The 24,045-nt window shown below is 33.3% G+C and overlaps 2 protein-coding genes across 2 annotated transcripts; one reads left to right on the plus strand and one right to left on the minus strand.

The window, feature by feature from the left end:
- Positions 1-10,233: 10,233 nt before the first annotated feature.
- On the plus strand, positions 10,234-12,125 carry LOC101260776 (benzoate carboxyl methyltransferase-like). Its single transcript, XM_019216025.3, has 4 exons — positions 10,234-10,494; positions 10,728-11,117; positions 11,199-11,456; positions 11,623-12,125. The coding sequence occupies exons 1-4, from the start codon at positions 10,420-10,422 to the stop codon at positions 11,962-11,964; spliced, it is 1,065 nt and encodes a 354-aa protein (XP_019071570.1). The 5' UTR covers positions 10,234-10,419; the 3' UTR covers positions 11,965-12,125.
- Positions 12,126-22,219: 10,094 nt separating this feature from the next.
- On the minus strand, positions 22,220-23,800 carry LOC101261078 (uncharacterized). Its single transcript, XM_010329365.1, has 4 exons — positions 23,327-23,800; positions 23,124-23,236; positions 22,825-23,006; positions 22,220-22,698 (listed from the first exon to the last, which is right to left on the minus strand). The coding sequence occupies exons 1-4, from the start codon at positions 23,798-23,800 to the stop codon at positions 22,220-22,222; spliced, it is 1,248 nt and encodes a 415-aa protein (XP_010327667.1).
- Between the last annotated feature and the right edge of the window lie 245 nt (positions 23,801-24,045).

The following is a 24,045-nucleotide window of genomic DNA, read 5'->3' on the forward strand; positions in this document are numbered from 1 at the left end:
AAGTATGAACACCAGAGGCCCGGAGGAACACTTCAGAAAATGCCCATTCCTGAATGGAAATGGGAAAGAATTGCAATGGATTTTGTGGTTGGTCTTCCAAAGACATTGGGTAAGTTTGATTCTATTTGGGTAATTGTTGACAGATTAACTAAGTCTGCTCACTTCATTCCGGTCAAGGTGACTTACAATGTAGAGAAGTTATCCAAACTCTATATCTCAGAAATTGTTCGATTGCACAGAATTCCACTTTCCATCATATCAGATAGAGGTACGCAATTTACTTCTAAGTTTAGGAGAACATTGCATGCTGAATTAGGTACTAGGTTGGATCTTAGTACTGCATTTCACCCTCAGACCGATGGTCATTCGGAGCGAACGATTTAGGTGTTGGAAGATATGCTTCGTGCATGTGTGATAGAATTTGGTTGTCATTGGGATAACTTCTTACCCTTAGCAGAGTTTTCATACAATAATAGCTATCACTCAAGTATTGATATGGCCCCATTCGAGGCATTGTATGGGAGGAGATGTAGGTCTCCCATTGGTTGGTTTGATGCATTTGAAGTGAGACCATGGGGTACCGATTTTTTGAGGGAATCGTTAGATAAAGTAAAATTCATTAAGGAGAAGCTTCTAGAAGCTCAAAACAGGCAGAAAGAATATGCAGATCGAAAGTTTAGGGACTTGGATTTTATAGAGGGTGAACAAGTCTTGCTAAAAGTGTCACCCATGAAAGGGGTGATGCGGTTTGGTAAGCGAGGTAAGATTAGTCCGAGGTATATTGGTCCATTTGAAGTTTTGAAGCGCGTGGGGGAGGTGGATTATGAATTGGCATTGCCTCCAGGACTCTCAGGAGTGCACCCGATATTTCATGTGTCTATGCTGAAAAAATACCATGGGGATGGAAACTACATTATTGGTTGGGATTCAGTTCTTCTTGATGAGAATTTGTCGTATGAGGAGGAGCCTATTGCTATTTTGGATAGAGAGGTCCACAAGTTGATATCAAAGGAGATTGCATCCATCAAGGTTCAGTGGAAGAATCGGCCAGTTGAAGAGTCCACTTGGGAGAATGAGGCTGATATACAAGAAAGATATCCACATGTTTTTACAGATTCAGGTACTCTTTCTCACCCTTGCTTTTCTTCCTCTGATCGTTCGGGGACGAACGATGGGTAAATTGATATCTATTGTAACAACCTGTTCAGTCGGTTCGAGTAGTAGAATTACTTTTGATAAAAACTGATTGTGTCGACGGATCACGCGATGAACCGTCATGGTCACTATGGACCGTGATGGACTCTGTCGTCCCATACTTGTGAAATTTCTCCTGCTGCTCTCCTCATTACCCTCGACAACAGGTAGGACGAACCGTCACAGGCACAACGGTCCGTCGAGGGTCTCCGTTCAAAAATACTTCAACTCTGAAATCTGGGTACTAGGATTAACTCTTTGAACATCACGACGAAACTGCAGCACGGACCGTCGTAGATATGACAGACCGTCATAAATTTCATTACTGAATTTAACTCTCTGGACTTTGTGACGGACCTGCAGGACGGACCTTCATAGATATGACGGACCGTCACGAGCTTCGTGACCCCGACTTGGTCAGACTTCCGCTAAAAGTTTTAAAGGGGTATTTCGGACTATTCAGGATTATAATTATGAAATTAGTGGGGTAAGTTTAATGAGTTATTTACTTGGGGGTTAAAGGAGGTAACTTTGAAATAAATAGTGCGTTACTTTTATCATTTGTTATAATTGATTATATGATAATTAGGGTAAAAGAAAAAGAATCTGGGGAAGAAAAATAACAAGAACATAAAGAGGGGAGAACGAGCGAGAGAGAGAACGAAGAGCAAAGAAAAGGCATTGGGAAGTAGCTTGCTTGATCACGATTCATCGGTGGAGGTAGGTTATGGTTTATTTCTATGTGATAGATAAACTCTAAATAGCGATTGATATGTATTGGGTGGTATTGTAAAGTCTTCTATACGCTTGATTGTGTGTTTGTATGTGTGATCGTGTAATTGTGGTGGATTAGAATGATGAGACTGTTCAATCTTTAATCTTGAATCCTTTCTGTTAAGATGATGCCTTGGCATAAAGAAGACTTGATGAAATAAAATAATGAGATAAATGAATTGGAGTGTCACGTTCCGACACGGTAGTATTAGGGGATCGAAGTGTCACGTTCCGACACGATAATATTAGGGGATCGGAGTGTCACGTTCCGACACGGTATTATTAAGGGATCAGAGTGTCACGTTTCGACACGGTAGTATTAGGGGATCGGAGTGTTACATTCCGCCACGGTAGTATTAGGGGATCGGAGTGTCACGTTCCGACACGGTAGTATTAGGGGATCGGAGTGTCACGTTCCAACATGGTAGTATTATGGGATCGGACTGTCACGTTTCGACACGATAATAATAAAGAGAATGAATCTTGAATTAGGTTAAGGTATTCAAAATTCGAAGAACCTATTTCTCCAATTGAGTATGGTGTGGAGGCTTGAGTCCTCAAGGGTATGCTTAGTGTTGTTGCTAATGGTTATTGTACTTGTTGATTGTCACCTGTTAAGTATTATGGTTGATTTTATATTATTATTCAGTATATATTGCTTTGTATTTTGAGTTGGCCGATGATACCTACTCAGTACGTGTTCCTTGTACTTAGCCCTACTTGTAATTTTCTTTTTTATTTTTTGTGGAGTGCACCAAGCGTGCCATCGACTTCGACTCGTCCTCAACTCTTGCAAGTTTCCAGCATATCAATTTCAGGGGTGATCTATTATTCCTAGCTCGAACTAGATTCTCTCATTCACGTCTTGATGTCCTCGAAGTTCGGAAATGGACCATCTTTTTACTTATTTTAGCTCCTTAAATACTCTTAGATTTAGAAATTTGAGGATAGATATTCTTGATGTGATGACTTCCAGATTTTGGGAATAATAAGTTTTAAACTTTAGAAGTTTATTTAATTAATTTCGTTAATAACTTTTGGAGCTTCCGCATTATTTTATATTATTTATAGTTGAATTAGTGATATACCAGTAAATATTGGGGTTTAGATTTGTTGGTTCGCTCACCTAGGAGAATAAGTGTGGGTGCCACTCGCTGCTCATTTTTGGTTGTGACATTGATAGTGTATCAACGTTTCGAGGCCTTTTAGAAAGTAAAAAATATGGAGAAGTGAATTTTGGAGCACCCGTGATCAACGTTCAGGTAGGCTACGGTTTCTCTTCTTAGATTGAACTCGAACATGTGAATGCATGTTGATTAGTTGGGATTTGGGTTGGGTAGTTATTGGATCATGCATAGGTTAAAAATCATATTTTTGGCCTTTTTCTGAGAATTATCGGGTAACTGTGAGCATGTTTATTGTTATTAATTGACCTTCTTTGCTATATGGATTACATGTATGTTTGAATACTGGTTATCATAAGTTTAGGTTTGACTAGGGTTTTCCTTTGAAATGCATGATTCAAGGTCGGTAAGACTTAGTTTAGCCCCGACGTCACTCGGTTGGCTTAAATCCTTGTAGACTGATGTAGCAGACTTGAGTATGATAGTTTGGTATTTAGCTAGACGATGAGCTCCCTCCAACGATAGTTACTCTTATTTCTTCGATGTTACGGCTTCTCAATTTACATCAGTGATAATGAATTCCGCTCCGTGATTCAAATTTGAGTTTTGATTCGGCTTTAAGGACTTACATTGATTAGCTAAGTCTTGATTGTGTTCCACGGGTATATATGATTATGGGTAGATAAAGACTCTTTCAGCAGCTATATCGACATCTTTGTCGGGTATCCGGATTTAAGGTCCGGCCTCGACATCCACATACTTATGTAGAGCATCCGGTTAGAGGTCCGATCTCAAGTGTGCAGAGCATCCGGTTAGAGGTCCGGCCTCAGTTACTTATATTTTGCAATTGGCTACTTGTGTAATTCTAGTGAGTGTCCGATTCAAGGACCGACCTCCGTACCGTCAGATTCTACATTTTGGTTCGATGTTCTTTGGCCTCGAGTTATATTCTCCTTAAGTTATAGTTATTTTGTGTACTCGTCAGGCTTATGGGGGTCCGTTCGGGTTTTTATTTAAACTTGTGCACGAGTGTACCTTCTAGGCTTATGGTGGGTCTAGTTAGGTGTAGTTAGCTTATTTATATTAATTTAGTTAGATCTTTATACACTTGTGTGCATTACTGTGTTACTTAGCCTTCCGTTCTGGACCTCTAGTTTTGTGATTCCGTCTTTTCATATTGCTTTAGTTTTCTAGTTCAGTCCGCCTATGATACCTACTAGGTACCTGTTATTTGGTACTCATGCTACGCTCTGCATCTATTTTCATGATGCAGGTACGAGCACCAGAAGTCAGCGTTAATCGAGTTCGGAGCATTTCTGGTCTGGAGACAGGGGTGAGCACAAGACGTTTTGTACTATTTCAGTCTCCATCTGTTTATATAAAGACTTGTCTTTTACTTTTCGAGACAGTCTAGTTTCGGTGGTCCACTGTTGGGACTTGTACTTGTTTTGATGATAGCTCTGTATTAGTGACTTCCAGGCTCTGGGAAGGATCCTTAATTGTATTTATGTTTTGGTTTGCTTATGTTATTATAGTAATTTTGCTTAGTCTTGTTTAGTTTCTACCCTCACACCCATTACATGTTGTTCTGGGTTACGGTTTGGCTTACCTACTGGTCGGTTATAATAGGTGCCTTCATGGCTCGAGAAATTGGGTCGTGACAAGTTGAATTGACAGGGGCCTGCACAAGCGGTTGAGCATGTGGTTTAATTCGATACAACGCGCAAAACCTTACCATTAAAGAAATCTAAAAGGTTCTCTCACAAAAACTGTGCAAAAATAATAATAATAATAATAATAATAATGATTATTATTATTATTATTTTAATTATTGTTATTATTATTATTTTATATAAAATAGAGTCGATTCCAAAAGTTGTAAGTCTTAACCTGTTACCGCATTATCTTTGAGTCTTTATGACAATACTTTCTTTGTAACCCTATTCAAAAGCCACATTACAATTCAAGTAAAGATCTTCTGATCAATTTTTAACAATGACAAGTCAAGTAAGTTTTGAGTGTTGATTATCATATAAGAAAAACTCATGTCCTTTGTGTGAGGAGTGAAAATTGAAGGAATTTTATCGAAGAGGATCCTTGCACTATAAAGAATCAATTGTGTTGAGAGAAAGTGAAAAATGAGAGTCTTATTGGTGAAGACCTTCAGGGCACTATAAGACGATGAGGAGTGAGAGACATACAAATGAGTGATATCGTTGGTGAAAAATATTTTGAAGCGCCACATATCGAATGTGAGGCATGAATCTAGTACAAGATTGGATTATAAAAGTATGACTTCAAAAGGATGAAAGTTTTACCAAAATAAAGTTTAGATTGATTGGACAGATCAAGACATTTAATCTCACATGCATGTCATGATCAATAAAATCGAACATCAAATGAGTCTCTTTATTTTTCATTTATTTTTTTCCTCAAAAGGAATAATTTTTTTCTTTCTTTTTTCTTATTTTGTATAACTCAATTCGTTTTGTATTTCTTTCTTGAGTTAGTTTTCATTAATTCATGCAGAAAATGATCTCAAAATTGCTATCATTTCTTCAACTGCTGAAAACAAAGTGTGGTAAGCACATCAAATGTGACATGATTCAAGAAATAGTGACATGCATAGTAACTTGTCAACAGTTGACAAAGTAATGAGAATTTATTTGAATGCAAGATTCAATGATTGTTGTAATATGGAAACAATGCGAAAAATTTGAAGTTGAAAGTTCTAAACAAGTAGAGATGTATTTTAATATTATCAAGGTGAGCTGACTAGCGGATGAAAGAAGTCTATCTCAAGGTGAAATTAGTTTCAAACATGGCAACCATAGGAACAATTATCATCAAAGCCAATGCCAAAAATCAACTGCCATTATAAAATGAAAATAAAAAATGGAAGACTCAAATTTTGTAAACATTATCGCATAAAAAATAATAGAATAAAATAATTAATTACATGCATTTTTTCCTCCTTGGACAAATATTTCCTAGTCTGAAACATATATTTCTCATTTTCTCATAGGATTAACACTTCCTAGTTGAAGACAATTATTGGTATTATGTTTTTATTATTTTTGTCCTATAATAAACACTATTTAGTTTGAGGCAGTTATTTTTTTTAAGATAAAAACTTTATATTATAAAAAAATAACAAAATTAAAACAAAAAATTTAAATGTTATGGTAATCTTATTTGATGATTCAGAGTGGCAGGACCCTCCTACACAATGGGAATTAAAGTAGCAGGCCCCTCCTTAACAACGGGAATTAACTTAGCAGGACCCTTCTAAACAATAGGAATTAGCGTATCAGGACCCTCCTAAAAAAAATTAGCGTAGCAGGACCCTCCTAAACAACAAGAATTAGAGTAGTAGGATCCTTCTAAACAATGAGAATTAGAGTGGCAGGACCTTCCTAAACAATGGGAACTCGAATAGCAGGACCCTTCAAATCAATGGAAATTAGAGTAGCAGGACCCTTCTAATCAATGGTAATTAGCATAGCAGGACCTCTTAAACAATGAAAATTAGAGTAGAAAGACCCTCCGAAACAATGAGAATTAGCGTAGTCCTAAATAATGAGAAGTAGATTAGCATGACCTTCCTAACAATGGGAATTAGAATAGCAGGACCTTCCTAAACAATGGGAACTAGAGTTGCAGGAACCTCCTAAACAATGAGAATTAGCATAGCAGGACCCTCATAAACAATGAGAGGTAGATTAGCAGGACCCTCCTTATCAATGAGAATTAGCATACCATGACCCTCCTTAATAATGGGACGTAGTATTAACAGGACCCTTTTGGACAATGGGATTAGTAAGACCCTCCTACATAATGGAATTCGATCACTTTCTCCTAGGATAAATACTTCTCAGTCTGAGACGTTATTTTGATTTCTCCTAGGAAAAACACTTTCTAGTCTGAGTTTATATTTTTATTTATATTTGCTAATAACTTATAAAAAATTTCCATTGAGAACTTGGGCAAAAATTTTGTTTATTTTTTTTGTGTGATGATTTTCAGATTACTTTAAGCGAAACATAGATTTGAAATTCAATAAAAAAGTTTCAATTTTTTTCAAAGTGATCAATCCCCATGATCATCAGAAATCCGCTTCTACAATGCATATAGAAACTTGACTTCCTAACACCTTCTATTCAGCTACTGATTGAGAAAACATGTAGTCATTTAAGAACATATTAAAAATTTTCATTTTGAAATGTTTCCAAAACTCACTCTCAGTGACATGTTAATCATCGGATTCATTCAAGATCAAGATACTCACCAAAATCAAGGTGATATCTGAAAGTCAAGACTCAAAAGAAGTTGCATAGATAGGAGCTTGTACTTTAATTTTTCTTTCGACTATTAGTTTTCATTTTGGTGTAAATAAGGATAAGATCCATGATCTAGTGTCTCGATGGAACCTCACTTAACTTTCAATTTATCATGTCATCTCCTTGAACTAGACTTCACCTGATTCCCTTACAACCCGAGATATGTAGGTTGTCCCAAACAAAGGTTTAGTCACATATTTCTTTCAAATAAGAGTTTGGTGAAAACTCATTGCTTTGTCTACTTCTTTGTCTGAAAACACTTCGTGTTTCTAGTCAAAAAGAGCAATCTGTAGACACGTAATTTTTGATCGAAAATAAGATTTTATACTATTTTTATTCCATAAATATTTCTTTTATGTTTAAGTTAGATAATTTAATTTTGTCTTATTTTTATTAAGTTATTTTATTAATTTGGAAACAATAAAAAATAGAATCATTTTTAAGGAAAATTTTATTTAAATTATTAAAAAATTATAAATGAAAATCTACAAAAATATATCTTCTTATATTTCAAATGTAATAAATAAAGTAGTGTTTCTTAATTATATTTTTAATAATCCATTTAGTTTTTTTAATTGCTTCTAAATAATTAATATTTATTATTTATAATTTTTATATATTTAATTTATAAGAAGATTATCGATTATCATCACATCTACCCACAACCCCACTATCACTTCCTACACCCTCGCATGATCCTCTCTACTCACTCTCACACTCACATACACTCGTCACACTATATATATAAACACACAAACAAAAATCAGCAAAAACACAGGAAAAAAAAGAAAAGAGAGGAGAAGAATCAGAAAACCAAAAAAAAGATAAATGAGCAAAAAGAAAAAGGAAGCAAACAATAAAAAACACATCTTCATTTCCTTTCAAGAACCCAACAAAAAATACAAAAATTTGTGGGTGTTCTAATCGATGTTCAATAAAAATCTCTGCGGTATTCAACTTTAACTTATCTCTTTTAATTTATCTATGAAATATGATGTAATTTTATGGATTTTTTATATAATTTTGTTTCATTCATAATTCAATTAAAATAAAATGTAAAATTAAATATATTTGCTGCTATTTAATGTTGTACAATTTTGATGCTTTAAAAAAGTTTTAGTTAATGTATTGTAGAATCTTATTAAATATCAAAAATTAATTAAGGATTTTGATTTAGTACATTGAGTATTGAAAAAATGTTAGTTGTGATCTCTTAAAATGAATGGATCATAACATTTTTTTCTTCTCTTGATTTAAATAATAATGATAAAGTAGGTATAGCTAGACTAATGAATAAATAAATAAATAAATAAAATTATTTTTATTTTGTGTTATCACACAAAAATAATGTTTATTTTAACAAATTGTTATTGTTATGTTGTAGTAAAAAGTGTACGCTTCATTTTGACATTAGTTTTAAGAGTAATAAAATATAAAATATCAACATATAAAATAAAAGATATAGAGATAGTGCAAAATTATATATTATATCCTCAACATTTAAATTTATTTTATATTATTTTGTGTTGTGTATGAAGGAAAAATATTTATTTTAATGACTAGGTGAGGTTTACGCATATTAATAAATATTTGTTTCGATTAAGAATGCGGTTACACATTTTTGAGACATTAAAAATTTAAGGATGCGGTGATGTACATAGTTTAAAAATATAAATAACTTTATTAATTTAAAGTAACACATATAAACAATTATTAGGTGGGAGGAACTTGAGAGATGAAGACAATTACGTCTCCAAATCAAAGTCGAGAATGCAGTTATGCATTTGAGTTGAGACCAAATTTAAGTTTAACAATAAAAATGCAAAAAAGTCATGAACTAAAAATAATATATCCAAAAATATTTTAAAATAAGTATAAGTCAATAAAAGCGATCGTGCGAAAATCACGAGACTCGAGGGATACCTAATACCTTCCCTCGGTCAATAAAATTCCTTACATGAATTTCTGGTTCGCACACCAAAATAAAGAGTCATTTCCTTTTGGTTATAGATCAAAAAGAAAAGGTGACTTGGAACACCATAACTCAATTTCAAGTAACGACTCTGAAAAAAAATCCCTTAATCAATATCGTCACTTAATTTTGAAAATCCCTTCCGCCGTGTGTGAAAAAGGGGTATGACAAATACATAATACGTTACTGTTTCTACTAATTTTGTAAAAATATTATTTTTGTGAATTAAATTAAATAAGTCAATTTGAACAATAATTCACTAAAATTAATATTATCACAATGTTAATCACAAATATACCTATTACTAGTTAAAAAGAAAAAGAAACTAATAATTTATATGGAATTATAATAAAATAAAACTTTATATACTCAAACAATCTGTTGAACAAATGAGTAATTCATGTAAAGTTATTTGTAATACAAATCTTTGTAAACTGACCATTTAATTTAACATTTATATAAATTGATGTCTTTTTTTGGATTTATAATTGGTATACAAGACGCACATGTAAAACACAAAATAATTAAGAAACAGTTACGTTAACATGCTATTTGTACAGCAGGATTCACATTCAAATTCACAAGCTAATTATTTTTTGAGATCGTTTTATTAGTATTTTAATTGTAAGCTAGAATATATATTTAGCTATTTTCTCCGTTACATGACTAGACATGAATTCCTTCAAATTGTTCAACCGAATTTGTAAACCTGGTTACGCATACATAAATACTTGTTGATGTCTTGTTAATTAATTTTTTTTTACCCAAAAATTCTACATTTAATTGGTTGATGAAGAAGAGGTTTTAAATTAAACAGATTTGGTTGAAGAAAAAATAACCTAGCCAGGAAGAAATTGATCGATGGATGACATGAATTGACAACATACATACAAATGTTAGATGAGTTGCCAACTTTTCAGTTGCAAACTAATGGACATGATAAATCCATATCCGGATAAACTAGGCAACTTAATTATTAATTATATTGTAAAGCGAAAAAGAAAAAGTAGAAGCAATGGTACTCGAAATTTTTTTACCAATGACTGCAGGAGATTCAGAATGCTGTTATGCCAATAATTCAATCCTTCAGGTAAGTTCAACCAAAACCAAAAAAGTGTATTCATTCAATTCTTAATATGTACAAATTAATCTCTATACTTGCTCTGTTATATTAGTGGTTCTTTTTTTTTTATTTCAATTTTCCACATGCATCACATGACATTTTGATTTAAAATTTCAAATAAAAATGTTGAACTCAAATAATAATAATAATAATATCGATGATATTAGTGAGTGATTTGTTGTGTTTGTATTAATTTTCAGAGAAGAGTGATAGAAAAGTCAAAGCCTTTATTAGAAGAAAGTGTAAAAAATATGTTGAAGAATATCGGTATTTTTCCGAAGTGTTTGAGAGTAGCAGATCTGGGTTGTTCTTCAGGAGGAAATACACTTTTATGTATGAGCAATGTCATTGATACAGTTGATAATTTGTGCAAACAGAACAAGTTTGAACCATTAGAATTTCAAGTGTATTTGAATGATCTTCCAGATAATGATTTCAATAACGTCTTCAAATCAATTCCATCATTTCTTGAAAAATATGGGAATAAATGTTACGTAGCAGGAGTTGCTGGTTCTTTTTATCAAAGGCTTTTTCCTTCAAACACCTTGAACTTTGTTCATTCTTCTTATAGTCTCCATTGGCTTTCTCAGGTATGTAAATAATCATCAACTTTTTGTATTTAATTAATTTGTTTCATAATATATACTATTAATTTATTAATTAATTCGTAGGTTCCGAAAGGGTTGGACTACTGTAACAAAAAAAGTATACTCATATCACAATCAAGTCCTCCACAAGTAGTGGAAGCATATTCCAATCAATTCAACAAGGATTTTTCAAGCTTTCTATGCTTTCGTTCTCAAGAAGTAATGAGTGGAGGGCATATGGTCCTTGTGTATGTTGGCAGGAGCAATCCAGATCCAAGAAGCTATGATTCTTGCTGTTTGATGGATTTACTAACAAACTCACTTCTTCATTTAGCAGCGCAGGTTGTATATCTAATATATATATATATATATATATATATATTAACTTGTGAACCCCTAACAAATTTGATAAAAAAAAATCCAAACTCCTAATCCAGGCTCTGCTTCTCGCTTTCTCACGTCCTCACTCAACTAACATATTTTTCTTTTTTTGTTTAAATGGAAGCAGGGCAAGATCAAAGAGGATGAAATTGATTCATTTAACATTCCTTCTTATGCACCATATGAAGAAGAGATAAAGAAGATTATACAAATGGAAGGATCATTTAGTCTAGAAAAACTTGAAACATTTGAGAGTGATATGACTGCCATTGACAAACCTTTTGAGGATATTGCCAAGTTAGTAGTTAAGACTATAAGAGCGGTAACTGAGGTTATGTTGGCTTCTCATTTTGGAAACTCCATAATTCATCATTTATTCGACATATATGAAAACCATGTCACACAATACCTATCCATGGGAAATACCATCAAGTTCTTCAATATTTGTTTATGCTTGCGGAAAAAATAAATGATACACAAGTTATGTTGCTAGCATGTACTCAATGAAATACTTAAAAATAGTGCATGCCCCAACAAAGTAATTATTAAAATTAATGTGTTTGTATGAGATGTTGTTTAACATGTAACATCAATCCTATAAATATTAAATCTATTACTTTTTCTATTTAACAGCTTATTTGACCAAATTTTTAAAAATAAATTTGTTTTGAAAAGTATCTTTTGTATTTTAAAAATAAAATTAGCTTATTACTAAAAGCGTTTAAACTGTGCAGCATAGACAGAGTTATACTAACATTTTATATAGCAATAGGAATCATTTAGAATCCCTTTCTTTTGATATCCCCAATCTAATTGAATTTCGGAAGTGAATTCATTCCACGGGCCTGATGATATACAGTATTACGGAAAGGAATTGACATGAATTTCAACTCATTTCAAGGGTAGAAGTTCGTTCTTGCAAGGTCCCTACTTATTCTCCTTTGGTAGACCCTTCAAACTGTTAGGACCGAGAAATATACCAAAAGACACAAAGATTTAACGTGGTTCGGTCAATCGACCTACGTCCACAAAGGAGATGAGCAATCCAGTATAAATATGAGAGTAGAAAATACAGAGGGAAACAACCTCAACCAAATTCACTCAGAATACATGGGAGGTTCACACAAGTGATAACGTATCAAGCTTGTGACCCACAATTTCTCCCCCTAACCAAAACTCTCAAATCCCTTTAAGACTACATTGTGAATGCTGATTAAGTTATAAGGAATATTCCTCTATTTATAGAGTCGTAAACCTTTTCCTACCAGAAAAAGGATTAGTCACTATAAAACCTTTTCCTAAATGGAAAACCTATTTATGGTAAGAAATCAGGGCAAATAAAACCCAACAAATCTCCTCCTTGGCCTAAATTTCTGACAAAATAAATTTGTCCACCTTCTTCACTTAACCTTCAACAACTTGCTTCTCCTCTCCATAATCTCCTTTGCAAAATTTATGTCTCAACATAGAGAACCTCTCTGAAACAATTTCTCCAACAAAATCTTCATTACTGTCAAAAAGGTTGCAGCTAGAAGAACACCCGTCAAGATAAACACCTCTTTCTAACCTGGTTCAATCATCGATTATCGAGCCACTTAACCTGACTCCATCATTGAATCTGGCTCTGATACCACTTGTTAGGACCAAAATTAAGCAGGTGTAAAAGCGGAAGCTAGCAAAGCAAATCTCAAAAGACCACGAGTAAGAAGACAACGAGAAATATACCAAAAGACACAAAGATTTAACGTGGTTCGGTCAATCGACCTACGTCCACAAAGGAGATGAGCAATCCACTATAAATAGGAGAGTACAAAATACAGAGGGAAACAACCTCAACCAAATTCACTCAGAATACATGGGAGGTTCACACAAGTGATAACGTATCAAGCTTGTGACCCACAATTTCTCCCCCTAACCAAAACTCTCAAAGCCCTTTAAGACTACATTGTGAATGCTGATTATGTTAGAAGGAACATGCCTCTATTTATAAAGTCCTAAACCTTTTCCTACCAGTAAAAGGATTAGTCAATCCAAAACCTTTTCTCTAAAGGGAAACCTATTTATGCTAAAAAATTACGGCAAATAAAACCCAACACAAACACAACCTCTTGTACTATCTTCTTAACCACCTTACGGGGGCTCTCTCTCTCTCTCTTTTTTTTCTTTCTTTTTTTGTTTGTACACATAACTTCTCCTCTGAATCTAACATACTGCACACATGCAGCCTGTTGGTAATTTTAAAAAGGAAAAACGGTCTAAAATATCCTTAAACAATAGAAAAAGATTTAAAAATACCCTTTATCCATCTATTGGGTTAAAAATACTCCTACATCCATCTTTATGACTCATTTTACCCTTAAAACTATCAGCCATTTCTTTATTTATTTTTTTAGAAATGGTTTATTAGTGTTATTTTATTATTGGTAGAATTAAAAAAAACATTACCCTCACCAAATGTAAATCAGATGAAAATGAAAAAGGGCTAAGAACTTGAAATGGAGAAAAGATAAAAGTGAACTGAAAGATTCAAATCTTTTTTAGTAACTAATTTTTATTAAAAAATTATACTTATTTCTGTCACATTTATATTTAGTAGTGTTATGAAAGTTAAAATATATAAATGATTGTTAAAACTATATAGCCGGAATCAATGTCGAATTATCTCCATTGTCGAAATAAATGGAGATACTCAGAGAAAATTTTATCACTTAACATTGAGCAGCTTGCAATATATATATATATATATATATATATATATATATATATATATATCACCATATATTTACCATCATTCCCATAAGCACATTAAACAATATCATCCACAAAGCTTCCCATATATTCTCCTTTACCGAATATGCATGGTTATCACATAAGTTTATGACCAAATTCACCAGTAGCCACACCAGAATTCTATTTTTATTCAATTAATCCTAGAGACAGAGGAATTTAGGGTAAGATTAAACAGAGAAACAAGATGAACGGGTCAATATCCAATCTTCATCTATTCCATCAATATATATGTTTTCAAAAACCAACAAAATTTTTTTTTTTTGACTTTAGTAAGTACAAGCTTTTTAAAAATAAAATTTGGTTATCGGAAAGTTGGTACTTGTTGGATCTTTGTTTCCTCTCATTATCAAGATCTTAACCTTTTTTTATTTGCTAATATGTAATTTTTGTTTCATCTTTTTTGCCATATGATCAACTTTGGTGGGGTGAGATTTTTTATTTTACCCAATAATAAATAACACAAAATAAATAATTTTAAAAAATAAAATAAAGAAATGGTTGTTAGTTTTTAAGGGAAAAAATGAGCCAAAAGATGAATAGAGGGGTATTTTTAACCCAATAGATGGATGAAGGGTATTTTTAGACCTTCTTCTACAGTTTGAGGGTATTTTTGGTCCTTTTCCCTTTTAAAAATAAAAGTATATCTTAAAACAGAGAAATAGTATAGCAATAGAAGAACATTTTCATTGATGTCTACCGTTACTATTTTTAAAATTTGGAATAAAACAAAAATACTTGAATATACCATCCTACCAAATTTACTAATTAACTCTTAAAAGTAGAAATAAATGGCTAATAACGAATTGATTAAGTTTTATTCAAAACAGAAACTGCAAAATAGTTTTTACAATAATTCAAAAGCAAATTTCTAACCTCTTTTCTTCATTTCAAAATTACAAATTCTATTTTTGTATGATAAACTCAAACTTCGTGATCGGTAAAGCCTTAGTGAATATATTAGTCAATTGTTCTTCCATCTTGTGGTATTACAGAGTCATTTTTTCACCCTTTTGTATTTCTCTTAAGAAGAAAAACTTGATGTTGAAGTGCTTAACTAGTTTTTTCATGAAACACAATAACTAGTATTATTTGGTTGTCTACCAACACTTCAATATTAATGCTTCCTTCCAGTTTCATATGCAGATCAATCAAATATTTCTTCAGCCACAATGCTATTTATTATTGTTATAGCTGCTACTTACTCAACTTCGACAGTGAATTAAGCCACAATATCTTGTTTCTTATAATTCATGTGAAAATTCTAGAACAAGGACTGAAATAGTACCCTGAAGTATTTAATGAATCATCTGTACGGATTTTAATAATTGTTAAAACATAAACAATCTATACATTTATAAATCCTATCAATTATTCATGATCGTAGAACTATATGATTTTCATGGTTCACCTATCGTTGTCACTGTTCACCTATCGTTGCAATTGACGTTACTACCGTAGCCATAGGTCTAAGGCTATGGTTAGAACAACCGCTACAACAGATCGCGTAGCAATAGAGATATTGCTACGGTTCTATACAACAGTTCACATAATCGTAGCCATACGTTGAGCTATTGCCATGGTTCTCATTTGAATTAATTGCCAACGGTTATGGACGTACTGGTACGATTTTTAACCGTCGTAATAGAGGTTTATGCATCAGTTCTGTTAAGGCTATGGCTATAGTTTTTTTCGATTCAACACACCGTGTTCACTCTATTGCGACGATTGTTATAGGGTATTGCAACACTTTCAAACAATTGTAGAGCTGTGGGTTAATGCCTATTGCAACGGTTATTACTTGCTATTTGCAACAATTCTAATGCAACATTATTAAGCTAATATTTACCTGCTATATATATACTAAATCATTCATGAGAATCAATTATATAACATAAAAATACACATAAATCGTTAACGAGAATAAATGTTCATTACCTTAATTAGAATTCAAGACCCGTTATTCTAATATCAATTAAAGAAAAATATACAAATCTTTTTATAGCATTCAAAAAAGGTGAAACACATGCCATAGAATTTTCAATCTTCAAAAATATATGATTTCTTGAACATCAATAAAGTTTACACTAATATACACTTCAGCTCCTATGTCAAGTCTTCACTACTGCTTTCATCACCTTCTTCGATTTCATCACCTACATATAATCAGAAAAAAATATAAATAATTTAGCAAACCTCAAATCTTGGAAATTAACAAGTATACATGTAGTTACAACCATGCATTAGCTTTTAGAATTGTTCAACCCTAAAACTTGGAAATCATGTACATGCCAATAACATTTAACTGCTAGCTGCATTCAAACTTCTACAAGCAGCAACAGAATCAAGGGACCAGACTACTATACATGCCAATAACATTCAACTGCTAGCTGCATTCAAACTTCTACCAGCAGCAGTAGAAACAAGAGACTAGACTACTATACATGCCAATAACATTCAACTGCTAGCTGCATTCAAACTTCTACAATCAGCAACAGAATCAAGAGACCAGACTACTATATATGCCAATAACATTCAACTGCTAGCTGCATTAAAACTTCTACAAGCAACAACAGAAAGAAGAGACCAGACTACTACACATGCCAATAACATTCAACTGCTAGCTGCATTTAAACTTCTACAAGCAGCAGCAAAATCAAGAGACCAGACTACGATACATGCAGTAATTAGCTAATACGTTGGCTCGACTAAACATAATCGTGAAGCTTGGATTCAACACTACAATGCTACAAGAAACCAGCAGCAGAAACAAGAGACCAGCATCAGAAACAAGAGTCCAAAATACAAGCAGTAGAAACAACACTATCATGCTACAAGAGACATGTTTAATTAACATAAAGAAGAAACCACAAGAAACAAGACTACAAGCAGCAAGTATCAATAGCATACTATTCCATTCTAATCCTATTGCAAGTAGCAACAACAAATATCAATCAAAACATAGAATTAGCAACACCAACCTTGTTTAGCCCCTTGAACAGAAGTAGATTCTCTTGGTGAAGGAGTCGACAATGCTGCCAATATGTTAGGATCAATTAATCCTGCATGCTTAAGTTATGCAATAACATCTGCAATTTCTTCTTGTCGCACAATTTTCTTTTGTTCCTCCATCTGTTTCTCCATTTTCTGCATCCTCTCTTGCATTTGCTGCATTACATCAGTTGTTTCACTTAAAGTTGATTCTGAATTGCCAACTTTTTTTTTCAAAGTAGTCTTTGTAACTCCTGCACCATATAGTCTTAGACGTTCTGGATGTTCAGGACCCATGACGCTTGAAAATGCATCAACATACTCACCATTTATGCTTATTTGTTTTTCAATTTCCTCAATTTCAGCCTACCAAAGCATATCCAACAAACACAATCTTATGAAATAAATAATTAATCTCAATTAAAAAAAAAATAGACAGGCACATACAATTTTACTAGTAGTATCTTCATTTGAGGTCTTGTACAAACAACTAGGATTTCTTGTTCTTGTAACCACAAAGAGATCCTTAGATGATACTGTCTCCTTCTCTTTCTCCTAGTCAAATTGAAATATATATAAAAACTAAACTCACACTGGAAGAGATCCAAAAGAAAATTTCATTAAAAAAATAATATATAAGAGAACTCACCAGCTTATTACGAACTAAAGCAAAACTCTTTTTGCCAGCAGTGTGTGGATTCATCAGTTTTTTTCGATTCTTTGCATTTGTTTCAGACATTTTCTGCAAAGAAATGAATCAGTAATGTTAATTGAAGGTATATTAGTGTTATATAGTGTACTAGACGAGGTCAATATTAGTCTGTCTTTCCTTTATAAAAATCTATTTTTCCTTTATAACAATCTGTCAGTATCAATCATTATATAGTGTTAAGGTGTCTTGTAAAATGCATGTCACTATCACAATAAATGAAGAAAGAAGCTGCAAAATATTACAATAGAGAAGAGAGTAAAAGAAAAAAAAAGTAGAATATATACTATTATCACACTACTTTAGACACTAAAGTACCAACCAAGCCTCAGGTAAAGCAGAATCAATACCATTATGTCAGCAACACCGATATCACACTATGGACAATTATGTCATAGCAGACAGTGTTGGCACTTATCCAGATGCTTTAGTACCTATACTATTCAGATGGTTACTATATGTTTTGATTTACTTCTGTAGCAGTCAAAGAGAAGGTTATGCAGGCTGGTACTATTTTTTTTAACAGCTTTTAAGTGTTGGGGGTCACTAGGTGGGAAGAAGCTGGGAAGGGAGCAAAAATCAGGAGCTATAATACAGATGCTACTTATTCAAAAAATTGAGCTTTTGAACTATATTTTTACCTTGAATTTTTCAGAATTCCAATATTTGAGGAGCTCTGTAAATTGACATTCTGGAATATGACAAGGCTTTTTTGCCATTCGAACTGCACCATTGTCATATGGATCATAATAATTAAGCTTCAAATCACTTCTATGTCTTCTCCAAGCATCTCGAATTGTTACCATAGCCCAATGGTACGCAGCTTCAGGAATAATATATTTCTCCTATAATTTTGTGTGATTCAATTAGCCAGTAGAAGTAAAATACTTTTACAAATAATTTATTATTGTAAACTACAAACCTTGGTAGAATCCCATAAATCCTTTTTAGTGTCCATGCTCCTCCAATCCAATATATCAAATGGGCAAAGAGTCGCATTTCTAGCCAATGTTCCTAGGAAGCTACTTAGCTCTATGACAACATCATTCGTAAGACCAACGGGTTGATTTTGACTATTCAGTATGATCATCTTACGTTCTTTTTGGGCATGAACATCATGCATTTGCGTTCTACCTCTTTTATTTGGAGTGGAAACATCTCCAGCTATAAGAAAATACAAGAAATATAATTGAAAATTATGAATACATAAAATAGGTTTGTAATCTTACATGTTACCTTGTTCTTCAGGTTGATCATTTGTTCGAGGAGTGACAGAATTCATTTGAACTTGATCCTCGAAAGGAAAATCTTTTCCATGCTGCTCAAGAGACAGCTCCTTGACAGGCTGCACAAGAGGCAGCTCCTCGACAGGCTGCACAACATGCAGCTCCTCGACAGGATGATTTTCAAATGGCAACTCCTCGACAGATTGTCTTTTTGCTTCAGATTGTGGTGCTACTGATTGCTCTGCTCCAATTAATTTGAGCAGATGTCCTTTCTCGCACTCTATTTCTTTAATAATTTTATTTGTTGTCAATAACCGTCGTTTCTTATTTTCCAAGAATGATAACGATCCCGGTTTAGCAAATGTCTTCTTTTTGGCTTTTTTGGTTCTTTTTGAAGTTTCTTGTTGACTCATAGCTATGACTATTCAAACCTGTGTGAAAATAGAAATTAAAAAGTTAAAATGTATGGCAGTGTACACCTGCAATACTTAAACAAATCAATCACCAAGATATTACAAAGAGTTGAAAATAAAATGTACCCTTAAGGGACATTCTAATAATATTTTTTGCACTCAATCACATTCAGTAGGTCTATTACTGTTCACAATCACACACAAGATTTAGAGTGTTTTTAGGTGCCAATTGGTGAAATTATAAGAGAGCAGCAAGTCTGTTATTGTCCACAATCACACACAGTAGGTTTGTTACTGTCCACAATAATATTTTCTGCACTCAATCACATTCATAGAATGTACATTAAGTACTCAAAGAGAGAACGAACCTGGAGTGTTGGACCTTAATAAAGAGATAAGAACCTAGTGATTTGCTGGTCCACTAATATATTGAAATTGCTCAAAGAAACTGCAAAAAGAAGAAGAATGAAATGATCAATAAGAGAGAAAAAGAACTTACCAAAACTAATAATCCAAAAGTTGTAGTAATTTAACGATAACATGAAGAAAAAAAACATAGAAACAAAAAGAAGAGATAGCAAATACAGTTTACTCAACATTCATAATCTTTATGATGCACCTCAAATGATATTCATTACTTACTATAAGAAAAAAAACATAATGTATTTGAACAAGTCCACAAGATCCTTTGTCAATCATCAACTTCCATCCAATCCCAATCAGTATCATCAAAGTCATCCTCCTCTTCCAATGTTTCCATAGCTTCATCTTGTGAATGTTGTGCAATGGAAGGAGCATCGATGATATCAACAGGAAGATCTTCTCTAGACCATCTAACATCTACATCAACTAATCTTTCTGATGAACCAATATCATCATTAGTCTCTCCCCAAAATGTTTCTTCAATATTAGGACAATTCTCTTCCTCCAAATCATACAAATCCACAGGGACTTTGTTTCTTGCATAATAAATATTTTTCTCAAACGGATCTTCCACATAAAAAACTTGATGCACTTGAGATGCTAGTAAAAAAGGATCATTTGTACTACATTTTTTATTGAAATATACCCGAGTCAATCCATAATCATCGACTTCATTATGAAACCAATCACAATTAAAAAGTACAACACTAAAGCAACCCCAATAATCAATCTCAATGATATCCTGAATAATTCCGTAATAGAGAACCATTCCATCAACAGGATTTTGGTCCCTAGCACTAGCAAAACTATCTGTTGTGGCTGACAAAGTCACTCCACTATCCTGAGTTTTACAAGGGGCATCCCGTGTCTTCGTATGAAATCGATATCCATTAATGAAATATTCAGTATATCTTTTTGCCACAAAGTTAGGCCCATTAGCTAGCAATTTTAAATGATTGGACACTTCAATATTTTTAACTTTTTCACTAAACCAATCACCAAATTCTCTACTATGGACCTGTGCTTTTACCCATGCATTGCCTCTAGTACGATTATCAGTTAAGCTCTTATGTTCCATGTAAGCATGTAATGTAATTTAATCAATGTGTATTTACAAATGAAATGAAATTTTAAATACATTCATTACATCTAAATGAAGTTTAAAAACAAACGAGTATCTTATCTTACTTGATAAATGCCTCTACTTGTTCATCTCCTATATTGAACAAAGTATATCGATGTGCTTCAAACAACTCATGCTGCTCCATGTTTAAAATCTTGCCTTTCCTTATATTCTCACTTCCAATTGGATGACCTGTCTAAGGAAATAAATGTGAAACACCACCTTCCTCTGTTTGAATGTACTCATCGTCCTCTATTTCACACCTACTTAATTTTGTCTTCACCGTACTAGGTAGGTATATGGAAATAAAGTTCAAATAATCTACGACTGAAAAACCTTCTACTATTGATCCTTCAGGATTTTTTCGATTACGAACAAGCCCCTTGAAGTCACACATAGTTCTCTTTGTAGAATACATCCAACGCAAATGAGTTGGGCCTCCAAGATTAATTTCATCTACTAGATGGATAGGTAAATGTGTCATTATATCAAAAAAAGATGGAGGAAAAATCTTTTCAAGCTCACATTCAATATCTATGATTTCTTCTTTCATCTTATCAAGATCGCTTCTTCTTATAACCTTGCTACATGTGGCTCTAAAAAAATTCCCCTATCTAATCAAGACCGTAGCTACATTCTTGGGTAACACTTTTGTGACTGCAACCTGGAGCAAGTAATGCATTATGAAATGAGCATCGTGACTTTTGTATCCTGATACTTTCATCTCTTCAATTTGCACACGACTTGATATATTAGAAGCACACCCTTTTGGTAATTTGGCATCTTTTAAGACGGTGCAAAACAACTTTTTCTCATCTGGTGTCATAGAGAAACAAGCTTTAGCTAGATGGATATTTCCTGTATCACAATCTTTTAGAGGTTGAAGATCTTTACGTATCCACATTTCATACAAGTCATAGCGAGAATTTATATGATCTTTGGAATTTCCAAGTATATCCAATAAAGTCCCAAGCACATTGTCACAAATATTATTCTCTATGTGCATCACATCAAGATTGTGCCTCAATTTGTTTGTTGCCCAGTACGGTAACTCAAAAAATATGGATTTTTTTCCATGGACCATCATTCTTTCGTTTTCTTTTCTTTTTGTTTTTTCCAAATACATTATTGAATTCACGAAGCTCTTCAAGAATTTGTGCACCTGATAATGGAGTAGGTGCAACTTTATGCTCCTCTTTACCGTTAAATGATCTTTTATCTCTTCTGAATGGATGATCAGGAGGTAAAAACGTCCGATGACCCGAGTAACACATCTTGCGACTATGTTTGAGATATTGGGAACAAGTATTATGGTTACAAGTGGGGCATGCCCATCTCCCCTTGGTGCTCCATCCAGAAAGCATTGCTAGAGCTGGAAAATCACTAATTGTCCACAATAAAGCTGCATGCATTAGAAATGTTTGATTAGTTACAACATCATATGTTTCAACTTCCACTTCCCATAGTTCCTTCAACTCCGCAATTAGTGGTTGCAAGTATACATCCATATCATTTCTGGGAGACAATGGACCTGGAATAATCATTGACAACATAATATTATCCGACTTCATGCAAGTCCATGGAGATAAATTATAGTTCATCAACATAACTGGCCATGTGCTCTATGAAATGCTCATAGTTCTGAATGGATTGAAACCATCACTTGAAAGAACCAATCTAACATTACGAGCATCATTAGAAAAGTCAGGATGCAATGAATCAAAATCCTTCCAAGCTTCACCATTTGCAGGATGTCTTAAATTTCCATCTTTAACTCGTTTAGTATCATGCCATCTCATAGCTACAGATGTTTCAGAACACATGAATATCCTCGGAAGCCTAGGTTTTAAAGGAATGTACCTTAACACCTTCACTGGGATTTTCGTAACCTTATTATTTAAGTCATTACGAACATTCTTCCATCTTGAAGCTCCACACACAGAGAAATTATCTTACTTTGCATTGTCATTCCAAAATAATATGCAATCATTAGGGCAAGCATGTATTTTCTCATAATGAAGACCCAAATCTTTTATGACCTTTTTTGCCTTGTAAAACGAGTCGGGTACCTAAGAAAATGGAAAAGCCTCTCTTATCAAGTCCAACAAATCTGAAAAGGCCACATCAGTCAACTTTTGATTATATTTAAACAAGTATACCTGGATGGTAAAACTCAACTTAGAAAAATTCTTACACCCTGGATACAACTCTTCTTTCCCTTCCTCTACTAATTTAAAAAATCTCTTTGCATCTTCATGTGGCCCCTCCCTCACTCCTTCATGTCTCTGATCATCTACTATATTTCTGAAAGTATCATGAAGTAATATATCAATGTCGTCATACATGTTAGAAGTTTCTTCTTCATCGGTTGGATGTGGCGTATTTCTTGAGGAAAATCCTTCACCATGAAAAACCCATTTGGTGTATCCATGAACAAATCCATGGCAAATCAAATGATCCTCTACCATATTTCGGCAATGGCAATTACGATTAAAGCACTTCTTACAAGGACACAATATTTCATTTCCTTGGGAAGCTCGTTCAAATGCTTTATCAAGAAAATCATTAACTCCATCAATATATTCATTGGTGGATCTTCGGAGATTCATCCAACTTTTATCTCCAAAATCCATTGAATATTTATCCTACATGACATGTGCAAAACATTAAAGCCAATAAATTTATGCGTACAAATAATATCGGCAGAAGTTAACAACTCAAACTTTTAGATTAATCTAATCTCAAACCTTCACATCAATTCAACAATAAATAATTACAACTAATAGTAGAACCAAAAAATATTGAGAAGTTAAGTTATTAGCATCTTCCACCATTTAATAAACTTTATACAAATGAATGACTAAAGGCACACGCAAAC

Source organism: Solanum lycopersicum, chromosome 10 (genome assembly GCF_036512215.1).
Source record: "Solanum lycopersicum chromosome 10, SLM_r2.1".
Lineage (NCBI taxonomy): Eukaryota > Viridiplantae > Streptophyta > Magnoliopsida > Solanales > Solanaceae > Solanum > Solanum lycopersicum.

What these genes read in the sequence shown, in the direction of transcription:
- LOC101260776 (XM_019216025.3), top strand. Translation starts at nt 10,420, where the DNA reads ATGGTACTCGAAATTTTTTTACCAATGACTGCAGGAGATTCAGAATGC. An exon ending in GTCTCCATTGGCTTTCTCAG is followed by an intron (nt 11,118 to 11,198) that starts GTATGTAAATAA and finishes ATTAATTCGTAG; the next exon opens with GTTCCGAAAGGGTTGGACTA. An exon ending in TTCTTCATTTAGCAGCGCAG is followed by an intron (nt 11,457 to 11,622) that starts GTTGTATATCTA and finishes AAATGGAAGCAG; the next exon opens with GGCAAGATCAAAGAGGATGA.
- LOC101261078 (XM_010329365.1), bottom strand. Translation starts at nt 23,800, where the DNA reads ATGGATTTTGGAGATAAAAGTTGGATGAATCTCCGAAGATCCACCAAT. An exon ending in AGTTGAGTTTTACCATCCAG is followed by an intron (nt 23,237 to 23,326) that starts GTATACTTGTTT and finishes CCATTTTCTTAG; the next exon opens with GTACCCGACTCGTTTTACAA. An exon ending in TTTTGGAATGACAATGCAAA is followed by an intron (nt 23,007 to 23,123) that starts GTAAGATAATTT and finishes TTTAAAACCTAG; the next exon opens with GCTTCCGAGGATATTCATGT.